The 24,685-nt window shown below is 60.6% G+C and overlaps 1 protein-coding gene across 1 annotated transcript; it reads right to left on the bottom strand.

Moving 5' to 3' along the window:
- Positions 1-4,624: 4,624 nt before the first annotated feature.
- On the bottom strand, positions 4,625-24,067 carry CPNE7 (copine 7). Its single transcript, XM_033219388.1, has 15 exons — positions 23,768-24,067; positions 22,094-22,276; positions 16,868-16,942; positions 16,539-16,613; positions 15,882-15,965; positions 15,244-15,333; positions 15,009-15,107; positions 14,135-14,221; positions 13,795-13,854; positions 12,396-12,529; positions 10,662-10,716; positions 9,726-9,777; positions 9,525-9,658; positions 6,414-6,650; positions 4,625-5,341 (listed from the first exon to the last, which is right to left on the bottom strand). The coding sequence occupies exons 1-15, from the start codon at positions 23,939-23,941 to the stop codon at positions 5,204-5,206; spliced, it is 1,677 nt and encodes a 558-aa protein (XP_033075279.1). The 5' UTR covers positions 23,942-24,067; the 3' UTR covers positions 4,625-5,203.
- Between the last annotated feature and the right edge of the window lie 618 nt (positions 24,068-24,685).

Raw genomic sequence — 24,685 nt, 5'->3', positions numbered from 1 at the left:
CGCCTCAGCACCCCCAAACTGAGTGGCTTCAAACAGCAACCAGGGGTTAGCCCAGGCCATGACCTGGGTCAGGAATCCACACGAGAACTTGCTGTGTGGCTCGGGCTTTAGCTCAGGCCTCTCATGAGGGTGCAGGAAGGGCTGCAGCCCCCAGAAGGCAGGAGCTGCTGGAGGTGGTGTACTCACACGGTGGCCCCTGGCACTGGCTGCCAGCCGGGAGCTCAGCTGGGGTAGGGGGTGCTTAGACTTGCCGGCAGGACAGTGAGGTCCCCGGGAACCACATCTCCTGAGCATGGGAGCAGCGCCCAGCATCCTTACCACAGAGCGTCAGAATCCACGTTGGGGCCGGGCGCAGGGGCTCACGCTTGTAATCCCAGCACTTTGGGAGGCCGAGGAGAGTGGATTGCTTGAGGTCAGGACCCGCCTGGCCAACACAGTGAAACCCCGTCTCTACTAAAAATACAAAATTAGCTAGGTGTGGTGGTGGGCGCCTGTAGTCCCAACTACTTGGGAGGCTGAGGCAGGAGAATCACTTGAACCCGGGAGGCGGAGGTTGCAGTGGGCTGAGATCCCGCCACTGCACTCCAGCCTGGGCAACAGAGCCAGACTTCGTTTCAAAAACAAAAATAAGCCACGTTGGACCCAAGTCTTCCTAGGTCCAGTGGAAGGGGCTGAGGATTCTAGAGCCATGTTTTAAAGCTGCTATATCCGTGTGACAGGCAAGGACCGAGGTTCTGACTCACTGAGACTGGGGGTCACACAGTGGGAGCTGGTGTCCAGCTTGGCTGAGGCAGGCAGCTCCAGGCTGCTTCCAAATCTCAAATCCACCCCCGAGGAGGAGCCCTTCCACCACGGCTGCAGGCAGTCCCTGGACTGGGTCCCGTGGTGGCCTCGCTGTGGTGTCCTGTCAGCAACACCTTTTCTGGTTCTTATTTGGGAAATAAGTCCACATCCAGGCAGGTTATACCCAGGCTATTCTCAGCAAGGGTCAGGCTCTAACTCGAGGTCAGGAGGGGCTGAAGACTCAGGGAACCCATTGGTCTCATCTGGGGGTCTCCACACCGGCCAGCAGAACCCCTGACTGCCCTGTCCTGGGGGCCCCTCTGGGTTTCAGAGCTGGATGTCACACCCCAGGGAGGAAGATGCCGTAAGAGGTGGACCTCTAGGAACTGCAGAGCAAGGGTCTCCGTTCCTAGGACTCAGCCTGGGGCCTGCAGTTCCCGCCTAAGCACATGTGCATGTGGATGTTTTAGGCATGTGTGCGCGTGTGTGTGTGTGGACACACGGGCGTGCATGTGCATGCGTGGATGCATGGGTGCATGTGTGTGTGCATGGACACATGGTGCGTGTGTGTGATGCATGGGTGCGTGTGTGATGCATGGTGTGCGTGCATGATGTATGGGTGCGTGTGTGCGTGTGTGTGATGCATGGGCGCACATGTATTGCATGTGTGTGCATGCGTGGATGCATGGGTGCTTGTGTGATGCATGGGTGCGTGTGCGTGCGTATGTGATGCATGGGTGTGTGTGATGCATGGTGTGCGTGTGTGATGCATGGTGTGCGTGTGTGATGCATGGGTGCATGGTGTGCACGTGTGTGATGCATGGGTGCGTGTGTGCACTTGTGTGATGCATGGTGCACGCGTGGATGCATGGGTGCGTGTGTGATGCATGGTGTGTGTGCGTGGATGCATGGGTATGTGTGTGTGGATGCATGGTGTGCGTGTGATGCATGGGTGCGTGTGTGCACGTGTGTGATGCATGAGTGCGTATGTGATGTATGTGTGTGCGTGCGTGGATGCATGGGTGCACGTGTGTGATTCATGGGTGCATGCATGCGTGTGTGATGCATGGGTGCATGTGTGATGCATGGTGCGTTCATGTGATGCATGGGTGCGTGTGCGCGTGTGTGATGCATGGTGCATGTGTGATGCATGGGTGCGTGTGTGCACTTGTGTGATGCATGGTGCGTGCATGGATGCATGGGTATGTGTGCGTGGATGCATGTTGTGCGTGCGTGGATGTATGGGTGCGTGTGTGATGCATGGGTGCGTGTGTGCCCGTGTGTGATGCATGGGTGCATGTGTGATGCATGGGTGCATGTGTGCATTTGTGTGATGCATGGTGCATGTGTGGATGCATGGGTATGTGTGCGTGGATGCACGGTGTGTGTGCATGGATGTATGGGTGCGTGTGTGATGCATGGGTGCGTGTGTGCACTTGTGTGATGCATGGTGCGTGCATGGATGCATGGGTATGTGTGCGTGGATGCATGGTGTGTGTGCGTGGATGTATGGGTGCGTGTGTGATGCATGGGTGCATGTGTGCACTTGTGTGATGCATGGTGCGTGTGTGGATGCATGGGTATGTGTGCGTGGATGCACGGTGTGCGTGCGTGGATGTATGGGTGCGTGTGTGATGCATGGGTGAGTGTGTGCCTGTGTGTGATGCATGGATGCGTATGTGATGCATGTGTATGTGTGTGTGGATGCATGGGTGCGTGTGTGTGATTGTGTGATGCATGGGTGCATGTGTGCACGTGTGTGATGCATGGTGCATGCGTGGATGCATGGTGCGTGCGTAGATGCATGGGTGCGTGTGTGATGCATGGTGTGTGTGCATGGATGCATGGGTATGTGTGCGTGGATGCATGGTGCGTGTGATGCATGGTGTGCGTGCGTGGATGCATGGGTGTGTGTGTGATGCATGGTATGCGTGCGTGGATGCATGGGTGTGTGTGTGATGCATGGTGTGCATGCGTGGACGCATGGGTGTGTGTGTGATGCATGGGTGCGTGTGTGCGCACAGGTGTATATATGCTGCTCTGGGTGTGTCTGCACACCAGCTGTACAAAGCTGGCGCCTCTGCTCCTGACTGGCTGTGTGACCTTGGGCAGGGCACCTGGCTGTGCTGAGGCCCGATTTTCTTGTCTGTGAAAAAGGAGTATCTGTCATCCTTTTGGGGCAGGATCCTTGGGTGGTGAGTGACAGAAACCTGCCAGAGCTAATTAGAAAGGAGCTCATGGCTCCTCAATGGGAACTTTCGGCTCAGGAGCAGGCCTGAGCACGTGCCTGCCACCAGCTCTCCGGGTAGTGTCCTTCCCAGGCAGGCCCTGCCCACGTGACGCCGCTGAACAGTCACTGTCCACAGCTCCTCAAGCCAAGAAGCAAGCAAGGGGTCCCAGGACTGAGTGTCACAGGCCAGCCTGGGGCACGTCCATCCCTGGAGCAAACACTATGGCCAGGAGACAGCAGCCCCTGACCGGCCAGGCCTGGGTCCTGTGTTCACCCTGATGGGGTTAAGCGGAGAAGTCATATTATTTGGTTATTACATGTGTCTCTGAGCAACGCTGGCTGCTTTCTCAGGCTGGGGTTGCTGGTGGAAGTCACATCCTCAGAGCTGAGCTGGCAGATGCCATCCTGTCCCTGCTGCCCCTTGATAGTCTCACACACACCCCAGACACCCAGCAGCACGGAGACCAGGGTGGCCCAGCCTGCCCACTGGCCTGACCCCGGGGCTGCCGCCTTCCGCCATGGGAGGACGGCAGGAGAAGAGAGGGTGGGAGGAGGGGGCTGGGGTGCTCACGGCTGCTCCATTGGGGTCTGGGAGTGGCCACATCCCCGTAAGGCAACGGCTCTGGGAAGGGACGCTCTCTTCAGGGCGCCAGCTCACCAAGTGACCCGCCCATCCCTGTCCAAGGGCAGCTCCCTGGGGCCCCACTGGGGCTGCCCCAACCCTGTTCTCAGGTAACTCCTTAGCACCATCTGCTTCCTGCTAGGATCTCAACTGACCAACACCCCTCAGCTTTCACTCAGCCCAGAAACTGTCTGACACTTTCCGGCACAAAAACCACACACAGGTGGCACAGGGCACCAACACTCACCCTCTGCCCAGCCCGAGCCCCCCCTGACCCGCTCAGGGCCTGAAGCCTTCAGATGTGGATGGAGGCGTGATCTCTGGTCCTCTCCATCCCCAAAGAGACCAACGTTGATCCTTCCGAAATTCACAGACTGGCCAGGTTACCATGGTGATATCCATGCTGAACCAAGAGCTAAAAATAGGCCCCAGAAAGGATGGAGGGATGGATGGAGGGATGGACGGTGGACGGATGGGTGGACAGATGGGTGGGTGGATGGATACACAGGGGGATGGGTGGGCCTGGATTCAGGATTGGGACAATTTGTTTTTCTCTGACAGGATAATTCAGGGGAAAACTCAAATTCAGAGCGAGGAGGTTCCAGCAGGTGGGAGATGTCCTGGCTCCATAAGCATCTCACGGAGGCCTCACTCAGTGCCCCCAGCCCAGGTCCCTGAGGTGTAGGCCATGTGGGAGGCTCCTGGCACCCCTGCATCATGTCCACAGTCCTCACCGAGTGGGTTTCAGGCCTGGGGAGTCCCAGGAAGCCCAGCGGAACTCCTTCAGGGGTGGAGGCAGCCATGGTGTGGTTCCCCGCTCCCTGCCCCTGGCAGCCTGTGCATCCCTGCATCCCTCCCTGGACCCATTCAGTCCAGGGAGGGTCCTGGTGCACTGGGTCTGGGAGAGCCCTTGCCTCAGATGTGGGCACTCCGGGGGCCGGGCCCAGCCCTCTGGGGGGTTGGGGGAGGGACTGAAGGCACAAGAGAACTACAAGGGTAGGGTGACACTTTATTACTCCTGACGCCCCCCTGGCAGAACCCACAGGCCAGGCAGACCCCGCAGACCCCATGGACCTGGGTGCAGAGGCTGGACGGCAAAAAACACAAGGTGGGTGGGGGTGGGGGCACAAGCAGGGACAGAAGGAGGCTAACTGTGGGGACAGGGTGTCTGGGCACCCCGGGCTTTCTCGGGGGCTGGGGTGCTGCCTTGCTGGCCCTCTCCCGCAAAGATTAGATGCAAAGCAGAGTCCCCAATCCGTGCCCCTTCTCGTCGGGGCAGGGTCTTCCCTGGATGAGCTCCCAGGCCCCTCCAAGTCCTTCACGCTCTCCCTCCAGCCACCTGGCTCAGGCAGGGCCAGGCATGGAGGCCTGTATTTTATCACCCTTCGGCCTCGGGGGCCCCAGACCCGGGCCCAAGCCAGCAGGATCCCAGGAGGACTGGGAGTGGGGCCTGGTGGGGACTGGAGGCTTCTAGGAGGTCGGAGGGAGCTTAAGAGACCCCAAGGGTGCTGGAGACTGAGGCTCTACAGACCCACTGCTCACTGCCCCTCCCCACGCCCTCCACGTCTTCACGGGGTGCAGCCTGGGCTGGCCTCTCCGGCAGGGACGCCCAGGCCTCTCGGGGGCAGGCCTCTGTGGCTGTAGTACTCCACCACCTGCTTCGGGACCTCAGCCAGCACGCACTTGGCCAGCGCTGTAGGGGATGCCTGGAGGGCAGGACAGCTCAGTTACATCTGGGACCTTCAAGATGGAGATCGTCCGTCCCTGCACCTGGGTTATATCCTCCAGAATCAGTGGTGACTACCAACCCCCACCAGAGGCTCACCTGGGGCCAGGCCAGCCTTGCTGAGGATGCTGGCCACACGAGGCTGCACGTGGGTCATTCCAGCCCCCCAAGCATGGACACGAAAAGTGCTGACGTGGCAGGCGAGGCCACCTCCAGCCCAGGCCCCACCCACACTTCCCCAGCAAAGCCCGAGAGTGTCTGTAAGACGTGTCTCACTGCAGAGCTTCATGTGTCTGTAACATGCATGTTTCACGGCGTAGAATGTCATGTGTCTGTCTTCACGCATGTCTGATGTCTTGCTGTGTAGAACTTCACGTCTGTGTTGTGTGCATGTCTTGCTGTAGGGCCCCACGTGTGTGACATACGTGTCTCACCGGGCAGAACCTCACGTGTGTGCTGTGTGTGTCTCACCAGGGAGAACCTCACGTGTGTGCTGTGTGTGTCTCACCAGGGAGAACCTCACTGTGTGCTGTGTGTGTCTCACCAGGGAGAACCTCGCGTGTGTGCTGTGCATGTCTCACCGGGCAGAACCTCACGTGTGTGCTGTGTGTGTCTCACCAGGGAGAACCTCACGTGTGTGCTGTGCGTGTCTCACCGGGGAGAACCTCACGTGTCTCACTGAGCAGAACCTCACGTGTGTGCTGTGCGTGTCTCACTGAGCAGAACCTCGCGTGTGTGCTGTGCATCTCACTGGGTCGCAGAGGTTGGCAGCAATGGGGGAAACTGCGTGGGGACCCCAGGAGCCCCCCGTGCTGTTCTCTCTGCTTTTGTGTAGATTTGACGTTTCGTAATGGGGCCGGGGTGGGGTGGTTCAGGTGCTCAAAGTCCCGGCTTCTGCTGTCGATTTCGGAGGGAACAGCCCAGGACCCCCTAGACCCAAGATGGGACCTGCCACGTCCACTGGCCTGAGCCTGGCCTGGGGGGTCTTGGGCAGTGGCATGAACAGGGACCCCCGGGAGTCGGCCTTGACTGAGCCCCTCCAGGACACTCACGTTTTTGAGCTCCCGGAAGGGCACAAACTGTACGATGTCCCGGAGCGCGGGCTCACCCCGTGGGGAGCGCAGGACGCCGTCGTCGCCGTCCAGGACCTGCATGTCGGTGAAGTCAGCGTTGCCCACGCCCACGATGATGATGGACATGGGCAGGCGTGAGGCACGCACAATGGCCTCCCGCGTGTCGGCCATGTCGGTCACCACACCGTCCGTCAGGATCAGCAGGATGTAGTATTGCTGGGGGCACAGGGAAGGCGTCAGCAGCACCACACCTGCCGTGACCCACGCACGCCCCGCAACCCACAGGCCCCCCAGACAGCCCAGAGCGCCTCCATGCGTCAGTTTCCTAGAACCGCCTTCGGAGCGCGGTGCCTGCGTCACAAACATCACGAACAACAGTGGGTCAGAAGCCCCTCCGTGGTGGGCACTCGGTTCTGGGCCTTCTGTGCCCCAGCTCAGGAAATCTCCAGGAGGGCCCTGGGCGGGTCTACGAAGTCCACGTTTTACTGATGAGGTCACAGTGCCCGGATGGGAGGTCTGAGGCCAGAGGAGAAACCTGCGATCCCAGGAGCCAGACCTGGAGCCCATACACCTGCTCCAGTCTCTCCAGGGTGTCCACTGTGCTGCACGAGACAGAGTAGAGGCCGGGCGCGGTGGCTCATGCCTGTAATCCCAGCACTTTGGGAGGCTGAGTTGAGTGGATCACCTGAGGTCAGGAGTTTGAGACCAGCCTGGCCAACATGGCGAAATCCCCATGTCTACTAAAATTACAAAAATTAACCAGGCGTGGTAGTGAGCCCCTGTAATCCCAGCTACTTGGGAGGCTGAGGCAGGAGAATTGTTCGAACCTGGGAGGCGGAGGTTGCGGTGAGCTGAGACTGCACCACTGCACCCCAGCCTGGAGACAGAGTGAGACTGTCTCAAAAAAAAAAAAAAAAAGAAAAAGAAAAAAAAATGGAACTTAAAATTCATTTCCATTGTTTAAAAAAAAAAAACCCACTCAATAATCTTGCCCAAACTGTGGACAGTGGGCAACATAAAGAGGAGGAGGGCTGGCCTGAGCAGCTGCCCCGGGGGGCTGGAACGGCCCTGTCCCCAGGAGAGTGGGAGCCCACAGCAGCCTCCCTAAGGCTGGCCTTGACTGAGCCCGTCCCACTGAGGGCAGATGTGTCCTGGAAACGAACAGGGGCCCCAGGACCCTGCTCAGAGTCACTTTCTCCGAGAGGCTCTCCTTTTGTGCCCTCCCCATCTCCCCTCTGAGCCCCACACCTGTGGGAAGAATTACCTGTTTGCAAGGCGGTCTCCAGTCCAGGCCTACAAGCACCCATGGCTGTGCCCAGCCTGGCTCTCAGCCTTCAGATAAACAGCCCGTCCTCAGAAAGTCCCCCACGCCCTCCCAACCCCAGATGATGCCCCAACCCCCGCTGCCAACTGTGTGAGCACCAGGCCCCAAAACACACTGAGGGGCCCCGCGAGGGCTGGGGCTTCGTGTCCAGGAGAGGGACCGAGGGCTCAGCCGATCACGTTTGAGTCCTGGTTTCAACCCAGTTCTAACCACAGAAAACCATGTCATGGAAACACAAACACCAGACGGACGTGCAACGCCAGGAGTGGCGGTTTAGGCACCGTCAGGTGTCGTGGCAGCTTAAAAAGAGGGCTTATCTTTATTAGCGGCTGATACTGATATTTACAGATGAAACCGTCTGAGACTTGCTTCCAGACAACACAGGAACGTGACAGCTGAACAAATCCCGACTCCAGGCTGGGTCCCGTGCCAGGAATAATACTGCTTTGAAAGTTACGATTGTGCCAATTAATGAAATTGGAATATAGTCTACGTATTAGATAAAAGTATTGTATCTAAATTCAATTTCCTGAAATCTGTATTTGTGCTATGGTTATATAAAAGAATATCTTTGCTCTTAGGAAATATACATTGAAATATTAAGAGGTAGGCCGGGCGCGGTGGCTCACGCCTGTAATCCCAGCACTTTGGGAGGCCGAGGCGGGCGGATCACGAGGTCAGGAGATAAAGACCATCCTGGCTAACACGGTGAAACCCCGTCTCTACTAACAATACAAAAACAAAATTAGCCGGGCTCGGGAGGCTGAGGCAGGAGAATGGTGTGAATCTGGGAGGCGGAGCTTGCAGTGAGCCGAGATCGCACCACCGCACTCCAGCCTGGGCGACACAGCAAGACTCCGTCAAAAAAAAAAAAGAAAAAAAAATTGAAAAATTGGAAAAGAAAGCATACAGCAACTACACAGACACGAAGCAGAAGGTGCAACATGTGAGCAGCTGGTGGTCTCGCGGGCCGCAGGACCTCAGCGCTCTTGTAACTTTTTGGTGAGTTTAAAATTATTTCAGGCCAGGTGCGGTGGCTCACACCTGTAATCCCAGCACTTTGGGAGGCCGAGGCGGGTGGATGACTCGGGGGTCAGGAGTTTGAGACCAGTCTGGGCAACATGGTGAAACTCTGTCTCTACTAAAAATACAAAAATTAGCCGGGCGTGATGGCAGGCAGCTGTAACCCCAGCTACTCGGGAGGCTGAGGCAGGAGAATCGTTTGAACCCAGGAGGCGGAGGTTGCAGTGAGACGAGATCGCACCACTGCACTCCAGCCTGGGTGACAGAGCGACACTCTGTCTCCAAAAAGAAGAAGAAGAAGAAAATAAAAGCAACAGGCTGGTTGTGGCCCCAGCAACACACACAGGGCCACAGAACACGGTGGCAGAGTAGAGCCCAGCGTGGTTCTCGGCACCATATCATTCATGGGAAGTAAAGACACACGTAAACAAAATGATAATGCACGTACAGCCAAACAGTAGACATGTGTGCGGCCCTGCGGTGCCCAGAGGAAGAGGAGGGGGCAGCCTTGCTGGAGCTGTAGCTGTGACCCTGTGAGGCGATGGACAGCCCTGTGCCCGAGACACCTGCAGCTTTGATGCAGACGTAGTCAACCAGCTGGGCCCCCACCCTCCTGAGTTGTTCTGCCTCGGGGCCTCTGTGCTGGCTGTTCCCTCTGCCTGGCTGCCTCCCTAATGTCCAGGCGTTGGTGCACACATAGCCGACCCCATACCACGCATGCACCACGCCCCCCAGGCACCTACAGAGGCTTCCCCAGTGCGTTCCTCGGCTGCCGCCACGCGTGCCACCTTGGAGATGATGGGCGCCACGTTGGTGGGGCCGTAGAGCTGGACCCTGGGCAGACAGTTCTGGTAGGCCTCCACCACGCCCTGGATGCCTGTGGGGGGCAGGGGGTGAGCCCAGCCCCCTCGCACCCCCTCCCCAGGCCTGCCTCGAGCTCCTACCTTCACACTCATCATCCTCAGGGTTGAAATTGATGGCAAAGTCATGGGACACCTGGGTGGGAGCAACAGGGCTCGGTCAGCTGCTCATTGCAACCCCCCCCCCACTGGCCCCACATCTCTCAGTCAGCTGCTCCCCCCCAGCCCCCATGTCCCCCACCTACTGAGAGAGGTAGGCTTTGACTTTCTAGGGGAAGCCGAACCCATGGGTGGCCATGTTCTGCAAAGTCATGAGACAGAGGGGGAGGCAGACCCCTCTGGCTTCAGCAGTGCCTGATGCTTACATTAGCCAATAAATCCCCACATACCATGGTTTCTGTTGAAGCCAGTTGAATTTTTTTGTTTTGTTTCTTTCTCTTTTTTTTTGAGCAGAGTCTCGCTCTATAGGCCAGGCTGGAGTGCAATGGCGCAATCTCGGCTCACAGCAACCTCTGCCTCCTGGGCTCAAGCAATTCTCTTGCCTCAGCCTCCCAAGCAGCTGGGATTATAAGCGTGTGCCACTACACCCAGCTCATTTTTGTATTTTTAGTAGAGACGGGGTTTCACCATGTTGGCCAGGCTGGTCTGGAACTCCTGACCTCAGGTGATCTGCCTGTCTTGGCCTCCCAAAGTGCTGGGATTACAGGTGTGAGCCACTATGCCTGGCCGAAGCCAGTTGAATTGTTATGTGCATTCGAGGATTCCAGACTAATGTCCTTCCCCGTCTCCTGAAAGAACATGGAGCTGGCCTCCAGACACCCCTCAAGCTAACAAGTCCTAGGAGGTTAAAGGCCAGCCTCTCTGGCTGGAAGCCTGGAGTTCCCGCTTCGTGTCCCCAATCCCATCCTACAGTTGCCAGTTCCCAGCAGGCAGCCAGGGCTCCCCGGGCCAGGCCGCCCTCTGCCTGGGAGGGCATGGGAAGGGCACAGCTCGGAGGTCCCGGGCTCTGGGTTCTCCTACCTCATACTTGGGCGGGATCCGGGCTCCAAACCCCAAAGCGGAAAACCTCTTGTCGCTGTAAGAGAGGCAGGCGGTCACTGGGGCCCCTGACCTCTCCTGGCTGCAGCAGGGGCCGCTTCTGAGGAAACATGACTAGCGCCCAAAAGACAAGGGCGGGCCCAGGCCTGGGACCGTGGCAGCAAGCACCTGCCAGAGGAGACCAGGGCCACACGGGCCCAGGCCTGGGACCACAGCAGCAAGCACCTGCCAGAGGAGACCAGGGCCACACGGGCCCAGGCCTGGGACCGTGGCAGCAAGCACCTGCCAGAGGAGACCAGGGCCACACGGGCCCAGGCCTGGGACCACGGCAGCAAGCACCTGCCAGAGGAGACCAGGGCCACACGGGCCCAGGCCTGGGACCACAGCAGCAAGCACCTGCCAGAGGAGACCAGGGCCACACGGGCCCAGGCCTGGGACCACAGCAGTAAGCACCTGCCAGAGGAGACCAGGGCCACACGGGCCCAGGCCTGGGACCACAGCAGCAAGCACCTGCCAGAGGAGACCAGGGCCACACGGGCCCAGGCCTGGGACCACAGCAGCAAGCACCTGCCAGAGGAGACCAGGGCCACACGGGCCCAGGCCTGGGACCACAGCAGCAAGCACCTGCCAGAGGAGACCAGGGCCACACGGGCCCAGGCCTGGGACCGTGGCAGTAAGCACCTGCCAGAGGAGACCAGGGCCACATGGCCCAGGCCTGGGACCGTGGCAGTAAGCACCTGCCAGAGGAGACCAGGGCCACACGGGCCCAGGCCTGGGACCACAGCAGCAAGCACCTGCCACAGGCGGGGAACTGAGGCCCGGGGCGGCAGAGGCACAGGCCAGTGTGCAGGGCGGGCACGGTCCTGCCGCCGGTGAGGCTGCCTCCCAACTCCATGCCTGTGCACACGCTGTCTCCCTGCAGACACCTCCTCAGGGGGCTCCCAGACCCCGGGAGGGGTCCTGTGGGGCCAAGGCACCCACTATGGCCCTCATCAAACCAGACAGAGGGGTCTGTGGGGAAGGGAGCTCAGGGCATCCTCTCAAGCCCCAGGCCAGGGGTCTGTGTTGTGGTGAGAAGCTCAGAGCACAGCGTTTTGTGCCAGTCCCTCCCTGGTAGAGTATCCACGGGTGAGCCCCATGCCTCTGCGACCTCAGTTTGCCCCTCTGGCAAAGCAGGACACAGACGTCCCCCCAGGACCACGTGCAGTCTGTGTGGCAGCCTCCAGTAGGGCTACCCAGCCCTTCCTCACAGAATCTTCTTTTTCTTTCTTTCTTTTTTTTTTTTTTGTGACGGAGTCTCACTCTGTCACCCAAGCTGGAGTGTAAAGGCATGATCTCAGCTCACTGCAACCTCCGCCTCCCGGGTTCCAGCGATTCTCCTGCCTCAGCCTCCTGAGTAGCTGGGATTACAGGTGCCTGCCACCACGCCCAGCTCATTTTTGTATTTTCAGTAGAGACAGGGTTTCACCATGTTGGCCAGGCTGGTCTCAAACTCCTGACCTAAGGTGACTGACCTGCCTCCGCCACCCAAAGTGCTGGGATTACAGGCGTGAGCCACCGCACCCGGCCCCTCTCAGTCTGACAAAGTCACAGTGCCCACCTCATAGGGCCCCCAGGCCTGACCTGGAGCCCAGGGGGATGAGGGGAAGGCAGCGGGGCACACCTGTCATAGCTGACCTGGAGCCCAGGGGGTGAGGGGAAGCTGGCCGCACGCACCTGTCATAGTCCTGGCAGATCTCGCCCACGGACACCAGTGCCTTCAGGTACTCATTGGGCTGGTAAGGGTTGATGTAATGCAGGGAGCAGCTGTTCCGCGGGTCTCCATTGGAGGCGGTGAAGTCAATGGCCACCTGCAGCGGGCCGGGAGCCGGGAGCTGTGATGGGCCGGGGCTCCCCAAACCCGCTCCTGACAGGTAGAGAAACCGCACCCAGAGCGGCCAGGACTCAGGGTCAGGGGCCGCATGCGTGGGTGGGGCTGGGGGGCTGCTGCTGGAGCTACCTCACCTGCTACACAGGGCCAGGAGGGGTCTCCTCACAACCTGCCAACCCCTAGGCTCCCCGGATCCCCGGGAGGACACGCCACCGGGATCACCCTGGCCTTGTGGGGTCCCCGCCCATCCTTGTTACCAGCCACCCAACCCCTCTACCACCCTCGGGCCTGGCAGGACCGAGCCTGGGCTGGGTCTCTCCCCATCTCCCACGTGCTTCTCCCAAAGCCACCCTGGGGCTCGCTCAACAATAACATGAACCAGTGCGTCTGCAGATGACACGGGGTGACACGGGGGGCCGTGTATCTGTGGGTGACACGGGGGTGACATGGGGGTGACACAGGGGGCCGTGTATCTGTGGGTGACATGAGGGTGACACGGGGGTGACACGGGTTGTGCTGGGCTCCTTGGATGACACGTAGAACCTGTGGCTGGTTCACCCAAACGCTCACTCCGGCTTCTCCTCCTCCACGTTTTTTTTTTTTTTTTTTTTTTTGAGACGGAATCTTGCTCTGTCGCCCGGGCTGGAGTCCCGTGGCCGGATCTCAGCTCACTGCAAGCTCCGCCTCCCAGGTTCATGCCATTCTCCTGCCTCAGCCTCCAGAGTAGCTGGGACTACAGGCGCCCGCCACCTCGCCCGGCTAGTTTTTTTTTTTTTTGTATTTTTAGTAGAGACGGGGTTTCACCGGGTTAGCCAGGATAGTCTTGATCTCCTGACTTCGTGATCCGCCCGTCTCGGCCTCCCAAAGTGCTGGGATTACAGGCGTGAGCCACCGCGCCCGGCCTTGTCTGTTGTTAAATGTGTTTGTGGAAGGTAAGCCCTGGTGATGTCACCTCCCAAGGGGGATTGGGGCTGCTTCCTGAACCCCTAGCCTGTTTCCTCGACTGCACAAAAAGGGGGACCCCCAGGAGCCGCACAGGAGACATCGGCTCACGAGAACCACCAGTGCCCTTTCACCCCCCAGGCTGGGGACCCTCAGGAGCTGGGGGACTCCAGGTATCTGGCCTGGTTCCTTCTCAGGGTGGTCGGCGGGGGTAGGGGTGGGGGTGGGAGTGGGGGCGGAGGCGGGGGTGGGGGACGGGCAGGGGACAGGTGGGGGCGGGGACGGGCAGGGCCATGGACTCACGGTGAAGTGGATCTGGCAGCCGCCCATGATATAGTCCAGGAAGGAGTAAACCCTGTGGAACTTCCGGCCAGCAGTGTCGGCGGCCACCTCGGCCAGGGACACCGAGGCCAGCGGTGTTGGCACCCACCCCCACCAAAGACGCCGAGGCCGGTGCCAGCTGGGATCCAGGCCTCCCTCCCCCAGGCAGCCCAGTCCCTCTCCCTCCTCTCCTCTCCTGCATCCTCTCTCCCCAACCTGCCCCTCCCCAGGCCTCTGGTCGAGGCTCCATCCAAGGGGCAATCAGAGGGGCAGCGGAAGCCCCTCCTGTGGGTCGGAGGCTTCGGGCATGGCCGCCTCTCACCTTCAGGTCAGCCAGGACGACCGCCCCCGAGTTCTTGTAACTGCGTCTCTTCTGCTTGTATTTGGGATTCACACAGTCCCACTGGGCCTGGGGCAGGAACAAGCAGAGGCCCCCCCAGAGTGGAAGCTCGGAACACCCACCAGGGAGACCCCACCCAAGACCATCCTCAGGAGCGACGGCGATCCCCCTGTGGGGGGGAAGGGCAGGGCTGCTGCAGGGGAGCCGGAAGGGGCAGCGTGGGTCAGACACGAATGAAGAGGGATGGGAGTTGGACCCCCCACCCGGCATGGCCCTGTCATTAAGCCCAAGGACGCTGAGGCCCAGGCAGGGGGCAGGAAGCAGGGCCCGGGGTGGCCTCCCCACTGCACCCTCATCCGGCTGCTGCGGGCTGGGCAGGCAGACACAGGGGAGGGCACCCCTTGACCCCACCTCCCACCACCCCCGTGCCCAGCTCCGCCCCTAGACGGTTGCACAGACACAAGCCCCATGAGGGCCGGCCCAGCCCTGGATGGTGCCGGAAAATTTCCAGCTGAACCTGATGGGGGCCACCCCTGCTATGACCCCTCGGGAACCAGCACCAGAGTCCACCATCCCAGCCTTCTCTGGTTATAACAAGTCATTGTCACCGCTCCCCACAACCCCGTCAGGACAGTGGGACAGGGTTTCACAGCCTCTGTGGTGGGGCAACATAGGCGCAGCCCAGATGTGCCCCGGCTCACCTGCCCCTCCCCAGAAGCCCCTCCCACTCACCTGCCCCTCCCCAGAGGCCCCTCCCACTCACCTGCCCCTCCCCAGAGGCCCCTCCCACTCACCTGCCCCTCCCCAGGGGCCCCTCCCACTCACCTGCCCCTCCCCAGAGGCCCCTCCCACTCACCTGCCCCTCCCTGAAGACCTTCTGCATCTCCGCGAAGGTGGTAGTAAATTCTCCGATGAAGTCGTGTTTTCCTCGAGAGTCGTAATCCCAGACCAGGCACTGGGGAGCCCAGTCCCCCTCAGCACTGCCCCTTGGGGGCCCCAGGACCCTTCCACCCCGGAGCCCGGGTGTCTCCATCCCCGGCCCACATCCAGGCCACCCACTCATTGCCCCCTTGGTCTGTCTCGTCCCCCACCTTCAGAGGCCTTGTCTCCTCGCAGCTGCAGAGGGAGCTCAGCGAGACTTTGAAGGGCTCCCATACGGGGTTCAGGTTGTTCTTCACCACCTGTGGGCCGGGAGGGGCTGGCTCAGGGGAGGCCCAGGGCCCTGGGATCCTTGGGGCGGACAGAGACCTGGGTGGAAGAGTAGTGTGAGGCGGGCACCGCTGGCCCTGCCCCTGCGTCACCCCAGACAGCGCCGGGGCCCTGAGCTGGGGCTGGCACCCCCTCCCCGCACGAAGCCGTGTGGGGACCCGGGAGCCACATTTCCGAGCCCTGTGCCTCCACCTTCGTAACTTCTGCCATCTCTGAGCCACCTGCACTGCTCTCCTTAAACAGATTCATTTTCACTCAAGTTAATTTCTCTCAAAAGAAAGCGCTCTCTCACTGCAGTCGCTGAAATCCCATTTCACCTGCAGAAGTGGAAGGGAGGCCTAAAAATAATCACAGTCACAACTAAACAAGCCTGTTGGATTCTGGCTACAGCCACGGCCACGAAGGCCCTGCGCCAGCGGCTCCCTGTTGGAGGCTGGGAGCTCCTCCCGTGTGGCCAGAGATGCAGGAGGGCTGGGGACAGCCTCTTCCCCTCCCTGTGTTCCCATCCCCGGCCGCTCACCTCCGTCCTGTACACCAGCTGCAAGCCCTGGTCGTCGTTGACCCGGTAGAGCTCCAGGAAGGGGTCAGACTTGCTGAAGAGGTCCTGGGGAGAGGCACAAGGGCTGCTGGGCCAGGCACTGTGAGGTCGGGCTTTGGATGGGAGCTGGCTTTATTTCCCAGGGCTCACTTCACGCCACCAGCTGCTAATTCCTCAGGCACAAAACGAGGCAGCAAGTCTGCGCAGACAGCATCTCCTCCCTCCCTCCCACCCCCGGGATCTGACCACAGCGTGCGACTCCCCTCCAAGGAGACACCCTACACAGCAGGGTGGGACCCTGTTCTGAGCTGCTCCAGCTCCTCCCCTTTCAGGACGGTGGCCTGGGGGTGCTGGGCCTCTTTCCCCATCACTGAGCAGGGTCATGAGTGGTCGTCACAGTGGGGAGTGCCCTGGTCCCAGCCCGGCTGCCAGGAGGGGCGGGAGAGCTAATGGCGGTGACAGTGACGATGGTGACCGTGACAGCAGCACGCCCAGCCCCACCCCACGCACACTCCTCACGCTGCACACACATCTCATACGGGACACGGCCACGCGAGGTCAGCGCTGGGCAGGGACCGGGTTTTCGAACTGGTTCCCAGACCTTAGCCTGAGCCAGGCACGCCCGGCGCCTGCCCTCACCTTGTCATCCAGCTTCCTGGCCCGGAAGGAGAGCTCCACGTAGCCGTTGTTCCCCGAGATGTCCTCAGCGATCACCTGACAGGGGTACGCCAGGGCTCCAGGCTTGGCCAGGCGGGGCCTGACCCCACCGTGGGGGACCCGAGGCCCCAGGGCAGCCGACCCCACCCAGCCGGGCCTGAGAGGAGGCGTCTGGGTGCCCCCAGGGCTGTGCAGCTGCCGGCTCCTGCAGACCCTCCCTGGACCGCACGCTGCCCATCTTCCACTCGGAACACCCCTCGGAGCCACCGCAGCAGGGCCTGTAGGCTGCAGCAGGTGCACCTGGGCCTCACCGTGATGGTGGACTTGCCAGCGTTCCTGCCAAACTTGAGCAGCAGCGGGCGGGTCACTTTCTTCTGAGCCACAATCTGTAAGTCAGAAGCATCAGGCAGGGAGGGGCAGGCAGGGACGGCTCCTCACCCTGGGGACCCCACCGCGCCCTCACCCGGACTCTCAGGCCTGTCCTGTCTCCCCGCCCCCACCACGGGCTTCACTGCCCAGGGCCTGGCGCCCCCTTCGCTGCTGCTCTCAAGCACCTGCCACCCCTGTGTGTGGCCACCCCTGCACGTTCACCACCTCAAGGGGCCAGCAGTCGCCCGGAGGAGGCAGAGGTCATCCCACCTATTTACCAGGTGAGAAAACAGGCTCAGGTGGAAGCCAGGTAGCAGCTCACAGCCCAGCCGGCGTGCACCTGCACAGGTGTGGTGGGAGCCCTCCACAGGTAAGCACGTCTGCCCTGACCCTCTCCAGGCCCAGGTGAGAACTGGCAGAGGCAGAGGCGAGGCAGGTCAAATGGCCCCGGACCCTCAGCCCAGCATGCCCACGTGGCCCCAGGTGGCAGAAAGGGTGTGAGTGAGGTGCCAGCCCGGGACCCCACCGCCCACTCCTCTGAGAAGGCGCTGAGGAGCAGAGTTGATTGTCCAAGGTGGACTGGGCCTTAGACCCTGGTGCCTCCTCACACAGCCGGGGCCTCCTCCTCCTCACCAGGCCCTGCTGGCCATCCGCCCCATCGGCTCTGAGCCCCTAACTGGGGTGGGTGGCGGATGACAGGTCCAGGCCCCTGCAGCCACATCATCTCCTCAGTGGGGAGCAGGGCGGGGGTGGGGGCACACGGCCCTCCCAGGCTCCGTGTCCTAAAGGAGACAGTGATGACCCCGGCAAGCAGGGACCGCAATCTCCTCACAACTCGATGAGAACTCGGTGGTGTTCTCAGCAACCATCGAGTGACCCACTAGGTAGCAGGTGTGCGCTTCCCACCTGCCCCTCACACCTGCTACTGCCTGGCAGATGCTGGGGGTCCCAGTGAGGTGGGTTGAATACAAAGCAGAGAGGGGCAGTCCCTCCACCCCCACCAGGGCCGGCCCGGCCAGCAGCTTCAGAGCATGTGGCACTTTCCACACAGAAGAGAAAACAGATCCCAGGTCAGGGCTGGGGAAGTCAAATCAGGCTAAGGGGTGGGAAGGCTCTCTTAGGGGTGCAACGAAGGAGTCCTGGGTGCTGGGAGGGGGAGCCTCGGGCCAGGCCCCCCAAGATTCCCCGATTTAAAGGTTTCCCTCTAGGGTTCCAGAGCCAGGGCCTCTGCCTCACACCTGGGACTCGCCTGCCGGCCTTGTTTGCTTCCAGGGAGTGCGCAGAAAAGGAGTGGCCTCCCCTTTCTGGCAGAGCAGGTCCTTAGAAGGGAAACGGGCTTAGGCTAACATCACAGACTCCCCTACCAGGAAGAGTGAGATCGCTGGTTTGTGCTAACAGCATTTAATAAGCGCCTCCCATGCGCCTGGCTCTGGGCTGAGTTACTGTTTACTTCAATCACATGAGGAAACAGCTGAGGCAGAAGTCAGGCGTCAGAGGTCGGGTCAGGCTCAAGCCACAGCACAGGGACTGGGTGCCAGGAGCTTCTCCCTTGACCATGGTGCCCTGCAGGTCAGCAGAAGCCCACAAGGCGCCCTCCTCATTGCTTGAAGTTTGCACATATACACAGCACACGTGCTCACACACACATTCATATCTACACGCAGGTGTCCACATGGGCCCCGTGCGTGTGCTTATGTGGACAGGCGTAGGATGTCCTGTATGGATTATGATACACGATTGTACCTGTGTGTGCATAGAAAGGTGTCCAGGCCAGACACAGTGGCTCATGTCTATAATCCCAACATTTTGGGAGCCCAGGGTGGGTGGATCGGTGAGCCCCAGAGTTCAAGACTAGCTGGGGCAACATGGTGAGACCCCTGTCTCTTTAAAAAATGCAAAATTGGCCGGGCGCGGTGGCTCACGCCTGTAATCCCAGCACTTTGGGAGGCCGAGACGGGCAGATCACGAGGTCAGGAGATCGAGACCATCCTGGCTAACACGGTGAAACCCCGTCTCTACTAAAAACTACAAAAAACTAGCCGGGGCGAGGTGGCGGCGCCTGTAGTCCCAGCTACTGGGGAGGCTGAGGCAGGAGAATGGCGTGAACCCGGGAGGCGGAGCTTGCAGTGAGCTGCGATCCGGCCACAGCACTCCAGCCTGGGTGACAGAGCGAGACTCCGTCTCAAAAAAAAAAAAAAAAAGCAAAACTTAGCCAGGTCTGGTGGCGTACACCTGTAGTCCTAGCTACTCAGGAGGCTGAGGTGAGAGGATTGCTTGAGCCCAGGATGTTGAGGCTGCAGTGAGCCGTGATTGTGCCACTGCACTCCAGCCTGGGCGACAGAGTGAGACCCCGACTCAAAAAAAAGCGTGTCCATATTTTTGTGTCCATGCCATCCTCTTCTGTCTGTGCCCTCCCTAACTCCCGGTTTCCTTATCTAAAAAACGGGGAGGACAACAGGATCGATGGCGGGCCAGCTCCGCCTGAGGCTGCAGTGGGATGAGTCACGCAGACATTATGTTGGGTAAAAGAATCCCACAGCAGGGAGAACACGCACTGTGATTCACGGACGTGGAATTCCAGAACAGACGAACCAGGCGGGGAGCTAGCGGCAAAGGGGCAGAGGGAGCTGGGGGTGATGGAATGTTCCATGTGATGGGTGAAATGTTCTGTGTGACGGGTGACGGGATGTTCCATGTGACGGGTGATGGAATGTTCCATGTGACGGGTGATGGGATGTTCCACGTGAATGGATGTTCCGTGTGATGGGTGATGGGATGTTCTGTGTGACGGGATGTTCCGTGTGATGGGACGTTCCGTGTGATGGGATATTCCATGTGATGGGTGATGGGATGTTCCGTATGATGGGTGTTCCGTGTGATGGGTGATGGGGTGTTCCATGTGAGCAGGTGATAAGGATGTTCCATGTGACAGGTGACGGGATGTTCTGTGTGATGGGATATTCCGTGCGATGGGTGATGGGATGTTCCGTATGACGGGTGTTCCATGTGATGGGTGATGGGGTGTTCCGTGTGAGCAGGTGATAAGGATGTTCCATGTGACAGGTGATGGGATGTTCTGTGTGATGGGATGTTCCGTGTGACGGGATGTTCTGGGTGATGGGATGTTCCGTGTGATGGGATGTTCTGTGTGAGCAGGTGATAAGGATGTTCCGTGTGATGGGTGACAGGATGTTCTGTATGATGGGTGACGGGATGTTCTGGGTGACGGGTGATGGTCAGGTGTGTACAGTCACCTAAACTTGTCAGTCTCAACCCTTAAGATTTATGCATTTTGTCGTAAAAAAAATTTTTTTTTTTTTTTGAGACAGAGTCTCGCTCTGCCGCCCAGGCTGGAGTGCAGTGGCCGGATCTCAACTCACTGCAAGCTCCGCCTCCCGGGTTTACGCCAGTCTCCTGCCTCAGCCTCCCGAGTAGCTGGGACTACAGGCACCCGCCACCTCGCCCGGCTAGTTTTTTTTTTGTATTTTTTTTAGTAGAGATGGGGTTTCACCGTGTTAGCCAGAATGGTCTCGATCTCCTGACCTAGTGATCCGCCCGTCTCGGCCTCCCAAAGTGCTGGGATTACAGGCTTGAGCCACCGCGCCCGGCCAAAAATTTTTTTTTTTTGAGATGAAGTCTCACACTGTTGCTTGGGCTGTTGTGCAGTGGTGCGATCTCGCCCCCTACAACCTCTGCCTCCTGGGTTCAAGCGATTCTCCTGCCTCAACCTCCCAAGTAGCTGGGACTACAGGTGCGCACCACCACACCCAGCTAATTTCTTTTGTGTTTTTAGTAAAGATGGGGTTTTGCCAAGTTGGCCAGGTTGGCCTTGAACTCCTGACCTCGTGATGCCCCCCCCTCCCCCCTGGCCTCCCAAAGTGCTGGGATTGCAGGCGTCAGTCTCGGCAAGGTGTGAGGATTCAACGTGCAGCCCAGGAAGTGTTTAGCGCAGTGTCCAGCAATGCCCCGCACATCAACAGATACTCTGGTGATGACTTGCAGAAGCCACTTTTGGGCTGGCTGTGGAGGCCGTAACCCAGAGGGCATCACCAAGGGCAGTGGCCACCATAGGACCTGCTGCTCACAAGGAGACTTTTTTTTTCTTTTCTTTTCTTTTTTTTTTTTTTTTTTGAGACAGAGTCTCAATCTGTCACTCAGGCTGGAGTGCAGTGGCGCGATCTCCACTCACTGCAACCTCTGCCTCCCGGGTTCAACTGATTCTCCTGCCTCAGCCTCCAGAGTAGCTGGGATTACAGGCATGCGCCACCACGCCCGGCTAATTATTGTACTTTTTGTAGAGATGAGGTTTCAACATGTTGGCTAGGCTGATTTCGAACTCCTGACCTCAGGTGATCCGCCTGCCTTGGTCTCCCACAGTGCTGGGATCACAGGTGTGAACCACCATGGCCGGCCACAAGGAGACTTTGAGGTGCTGATATGGAGCAACTGCTGCATGTCATGGAAGTGAAAACACAAGATGCAGAACAGGAAACATAATTTGTGTTTTTTTGAAAAAAGAGGAAAAGTGGGCTAGGCGCCGTGGCTCACGCCTGTAATCCCAGCACTTTGGGAGGACAAGGCGGGCGGATCACGAGGTCAGGATTTCAAGGCCAGCCTGATAAACACAGTGAAACCCCGTCTCTACTAAAAATACAAAAATGAGCCGGGCATGGTGGCGGGCGCCTGTAATTCCAGCTACTCGGGAGGCTGAGGCAGGAGAATTGCAAGAACCCAGGAGGTGGAGCTTGCAGTGAGCCGAGATCGTGCCACTGCACTCTAGCCTGGGCAACAGAGCTAGACTCCATCTCAAAACAAAAAAAAAAAAAAAAGAAAAGGAAGAAAAAAGAGGAAAAGTGATAGGCTTGTTTGCTCTTGTGAGAATCTCTCTCTGGACAGTGTCCAAGGACCTGACAGCAGCTGGATGGGGCAGGAGGGAGGCACTCCACAGCCTTTTATACCTTCAGGCTTTAAAACATACGAATGCGTTGCCCAGTTCAAAATTACATGTATATTTTAATGTAATAAGGACCGTTCAGGAGAAGCTGTGGAGGGGCGGAGCCAGGCTGGCCACCCCAGCAGGGTCCTGGCAGCGCTGGTACATCAGTCTTGAATCGGCTGTGGCCCCCACACCAACCACCCTCCTCCCTCTGAGGGGACGGGGCACCCACCTGCCCCAGGGTGCACTCCATGCCCCCCAGGAAGTCGTCCTCCTGACAGCTGAAGCCGCTGGGCCCATGTGTGTCGTATACCTCAAAGCGCAGCCTCTGCACCTCCTCAAAATAGTAGTCCACGGTGAAGACTTTGGAGAACACGGGATGCAGGCTGCTCCGGACCACCTCGGTTCTGCCCACCTGCAGGTGCACCCTGTGAGCTGACCCCATCGAGGGGCTTCCACCCCAGGCTCCAGCCCTGTCTCCCCTCTGCCGCTTACCCACACCCACACACCCCAGGAGGACTCACACCCTCGGAAGACCTCCTCCTGCCTGCTCTCTGTCCATGGAACTGTACTCCCGAGGGCCACCCTGGGGGTCACCCCTGGCCAGCTGTGGGCCGCAGCTTCTCAGCTCACACCCACCACTGTCTGCTCCACCGTCAGATCACAGATGGGGAAACTGAGGCTCAGAGAGGATGAGAATGACATGCTGAGTCGGGGGCGAGATCAGATTCACACCCTGGGCTGGGCAACCCTAAAGTGCAGGACGCTGCCCAGCACCAGCTGAGTGGGGAGGGGGCGTAGGGTATAGGGGAGCCCTCCCTCCTGGCTGGGGTACCATGGGCTCACCAGCCTCTCCCATCCGGCGCAGTTCCCTGGTCAAAATGCCCCCTAACGACAAGACCCAGCTGGGCCCCTGGGCTACTCATCTCAGAATCCCGAAAAATCCTGCACCTCAAACCAAGGGCAAGCATGGGCCACCCGTTCAGCTCAGGCTCTGAGGGGCGGGCACGGGGCCTCCTGGGGGAGCCAGAGCCGCGGGGACAGGCGGTGGGGGCGGGGCAGGCCCTTCACCCTCAAGGCCGATGACCGGAGACGCCGCCGGTGACAGCGACCCAGGACCTCGCGACACGTCCCCTCCACCGCCGGAGCAGCCGCTGGGGTCCCCCTGCCCACCCCGCCCGGGCCCGCGCTCTGGACTCTGGAGAGACCCCTGCGCCGGAGAAAAGCGCTGGCGCGCCGCGTGGACTGGGGTTCGAGCTCCAGCTCCTCCACCCGCCGCGGCTTCGCGCCCCGCGTTTCTCACCCTTTCGAGGTGAAGCCACGCGTTTCACGCGAGATGGTGACCGAGGAAGCGCCCATCTGGCGCCGGTCCCGTGCCCCTTCCGACCCCAACCGCGGACACACCGGGGTCGCCTGAGACCCACGTTGGCGCGGGAGCCCCGGACGCCTGGAGGTCCGCCCCGCAGCGCGCGCTCCCTCGGGCCTGCTCCCGCCCCGTGGTGAGGACCGACCCCAGTCCAGCCTCCCGCCCCTCGTTGGCCGGCGCCCCTCACCCCTCAATCTCCTCTGCGCCTCTTGGTCGAGCCCCCTGCCCACGCCTGGACGCTTCACGCTGGCCCAGGGCCCCCTCCCCAAATCCTGGGCCGCGCCCCTCGCTGCGGGGCACCCCCCTCTCTCCTCCGAACCCCGCTCGCCGCCGCCTCCTCCAGCCCAACCCCTCCCCACCGCTCTGGACACCCCCCCAGACCAGGTAACCCCCAACCCGGACCCCGAGCTGAGCCCCAGCTGCGGGGGCCCCCCGCCTTGCGCCCCGCTGGCCTCAGCGCGCCCGCTCCGGTCTCCGCATCCCCAGCTCGGCGCCAGCCCCGGCCCGGTGGCCTCTCGGCCTCCCGCGCCCCGGCCCTACCTGCACCCACTGGCCCTGCGCCTGCTGCAGCAACGCCACGCTGGGGTCGGACTTGGTGAGCGGGTCGCGGTCCAGCAGGTGCCGGCAGCTGAGCCGCAGTTCCACCTTCGAGGCGCAGGGCGCGGGCAACCCCCCGGGGGCCGCCGCCGCCCCGCGTTCCGAGCCCGCGCTCATGCTCCCGGCGTTTGGGGGGCCAGGCTGGGCGCACGGAGGGGCCGCTGCCCGCGAGTCGGCGCCGCCGCGGCGCCCGGGAAATGGTGGCCGGCCCAGGCGTGGCCGCGCTTTCCTGAACGCCGGCCGGGCGCGGGCGCACGTGGCTCGGGCCGCCGCCGTGCGGGGACTGCAGGGGGTGGGGCGCGGCCGGGGGCGGGGCCGGGGAGGGGCGCGGCGGGAAAGCGGGGCAGGGGGCAGAGGCAGGGATGCCCCTTGGAGATCCCCGGGAGGAGACAGCTTCTAATTCCCCGGGGACCCCCCACCAACTGATAGCTTTGGGGTCAAGTCGGGCGCGCCCTCCCCGGCTGTGCGCATCCCCGGCCCAGGGACCCGCTCCGGGCTGGAGGCTCCGAGCTGCGCGGGGCCTGAGCCCGGGTTCGGACCCAGGCAGACCCTGGGGAGGCGAGGGGGGACCCCAGCTTGGCACCAGATCCCCACACCCTTCCCGGATCTCTCGGATCCCATCTCCAGGTTCCGCTGGTTTCGGGTACTCGCCACCTCCATCAACAAGCATTAAGTGGGCGCCTATTGTGTGCAGGCGCCGCGCTCGTCTGGGGCTGGAAGGACCGTCCCGGGGGGCCCGAGGGCTGAATCGGGGCCTGACTCGGAGGGGTCCGCGGGGTACGGTCCACACCAGTTCCCCGAGGCTGGGGCGGGGCAGGCCTGGGCTCCGTGGGGGGGCCCGCTCCGTTCTGAACGTCATTC

This window comes from Trachypithecus francoisi, unplaced genomic scaffold, assembly GCF_009764315.1.
Source record: "Trachypithecus francoisi isolate TF-2019V2 unplaced genomic scaffold, Tfra_2.0 Lachesis_group10, whole genome shotgun sequence".
In the NCBI taxonomy this organism is placed as follows: Eukaryota; Metazoa; Chordata; class Mammalia; order Primates; family Cercopithecidae; genus Trachypithecus; species Trachypithecus francoisi.
This window is presented reverse-complemented; position numbering and strand designations above follow the sequence as displayed.

Coding starts and splice junctions, on each gene's coding strand:
- CPNE7 (XM_033219388.1), bottom strand. CDS start 23,941: ATGAGCGCGGGCTCGGAACGCGGGGCGGCGGCGGCCCCCGGGGGGTTG. Junction 15,108..15,243: donor AGGAGACAAGGCCTCTGAAG/GTGGGGGACGAG, acceptor TGGGCTCCCCAG/TGCCTGGTCTGGGATTACGA. Junction 10,717..12,395: donor ATCTGCCAGGACTATGACAG/GTGCGTGCGGCC, acceptor CCTCTCTTACAG/CGACAAGAGGTTTTCCGCTT.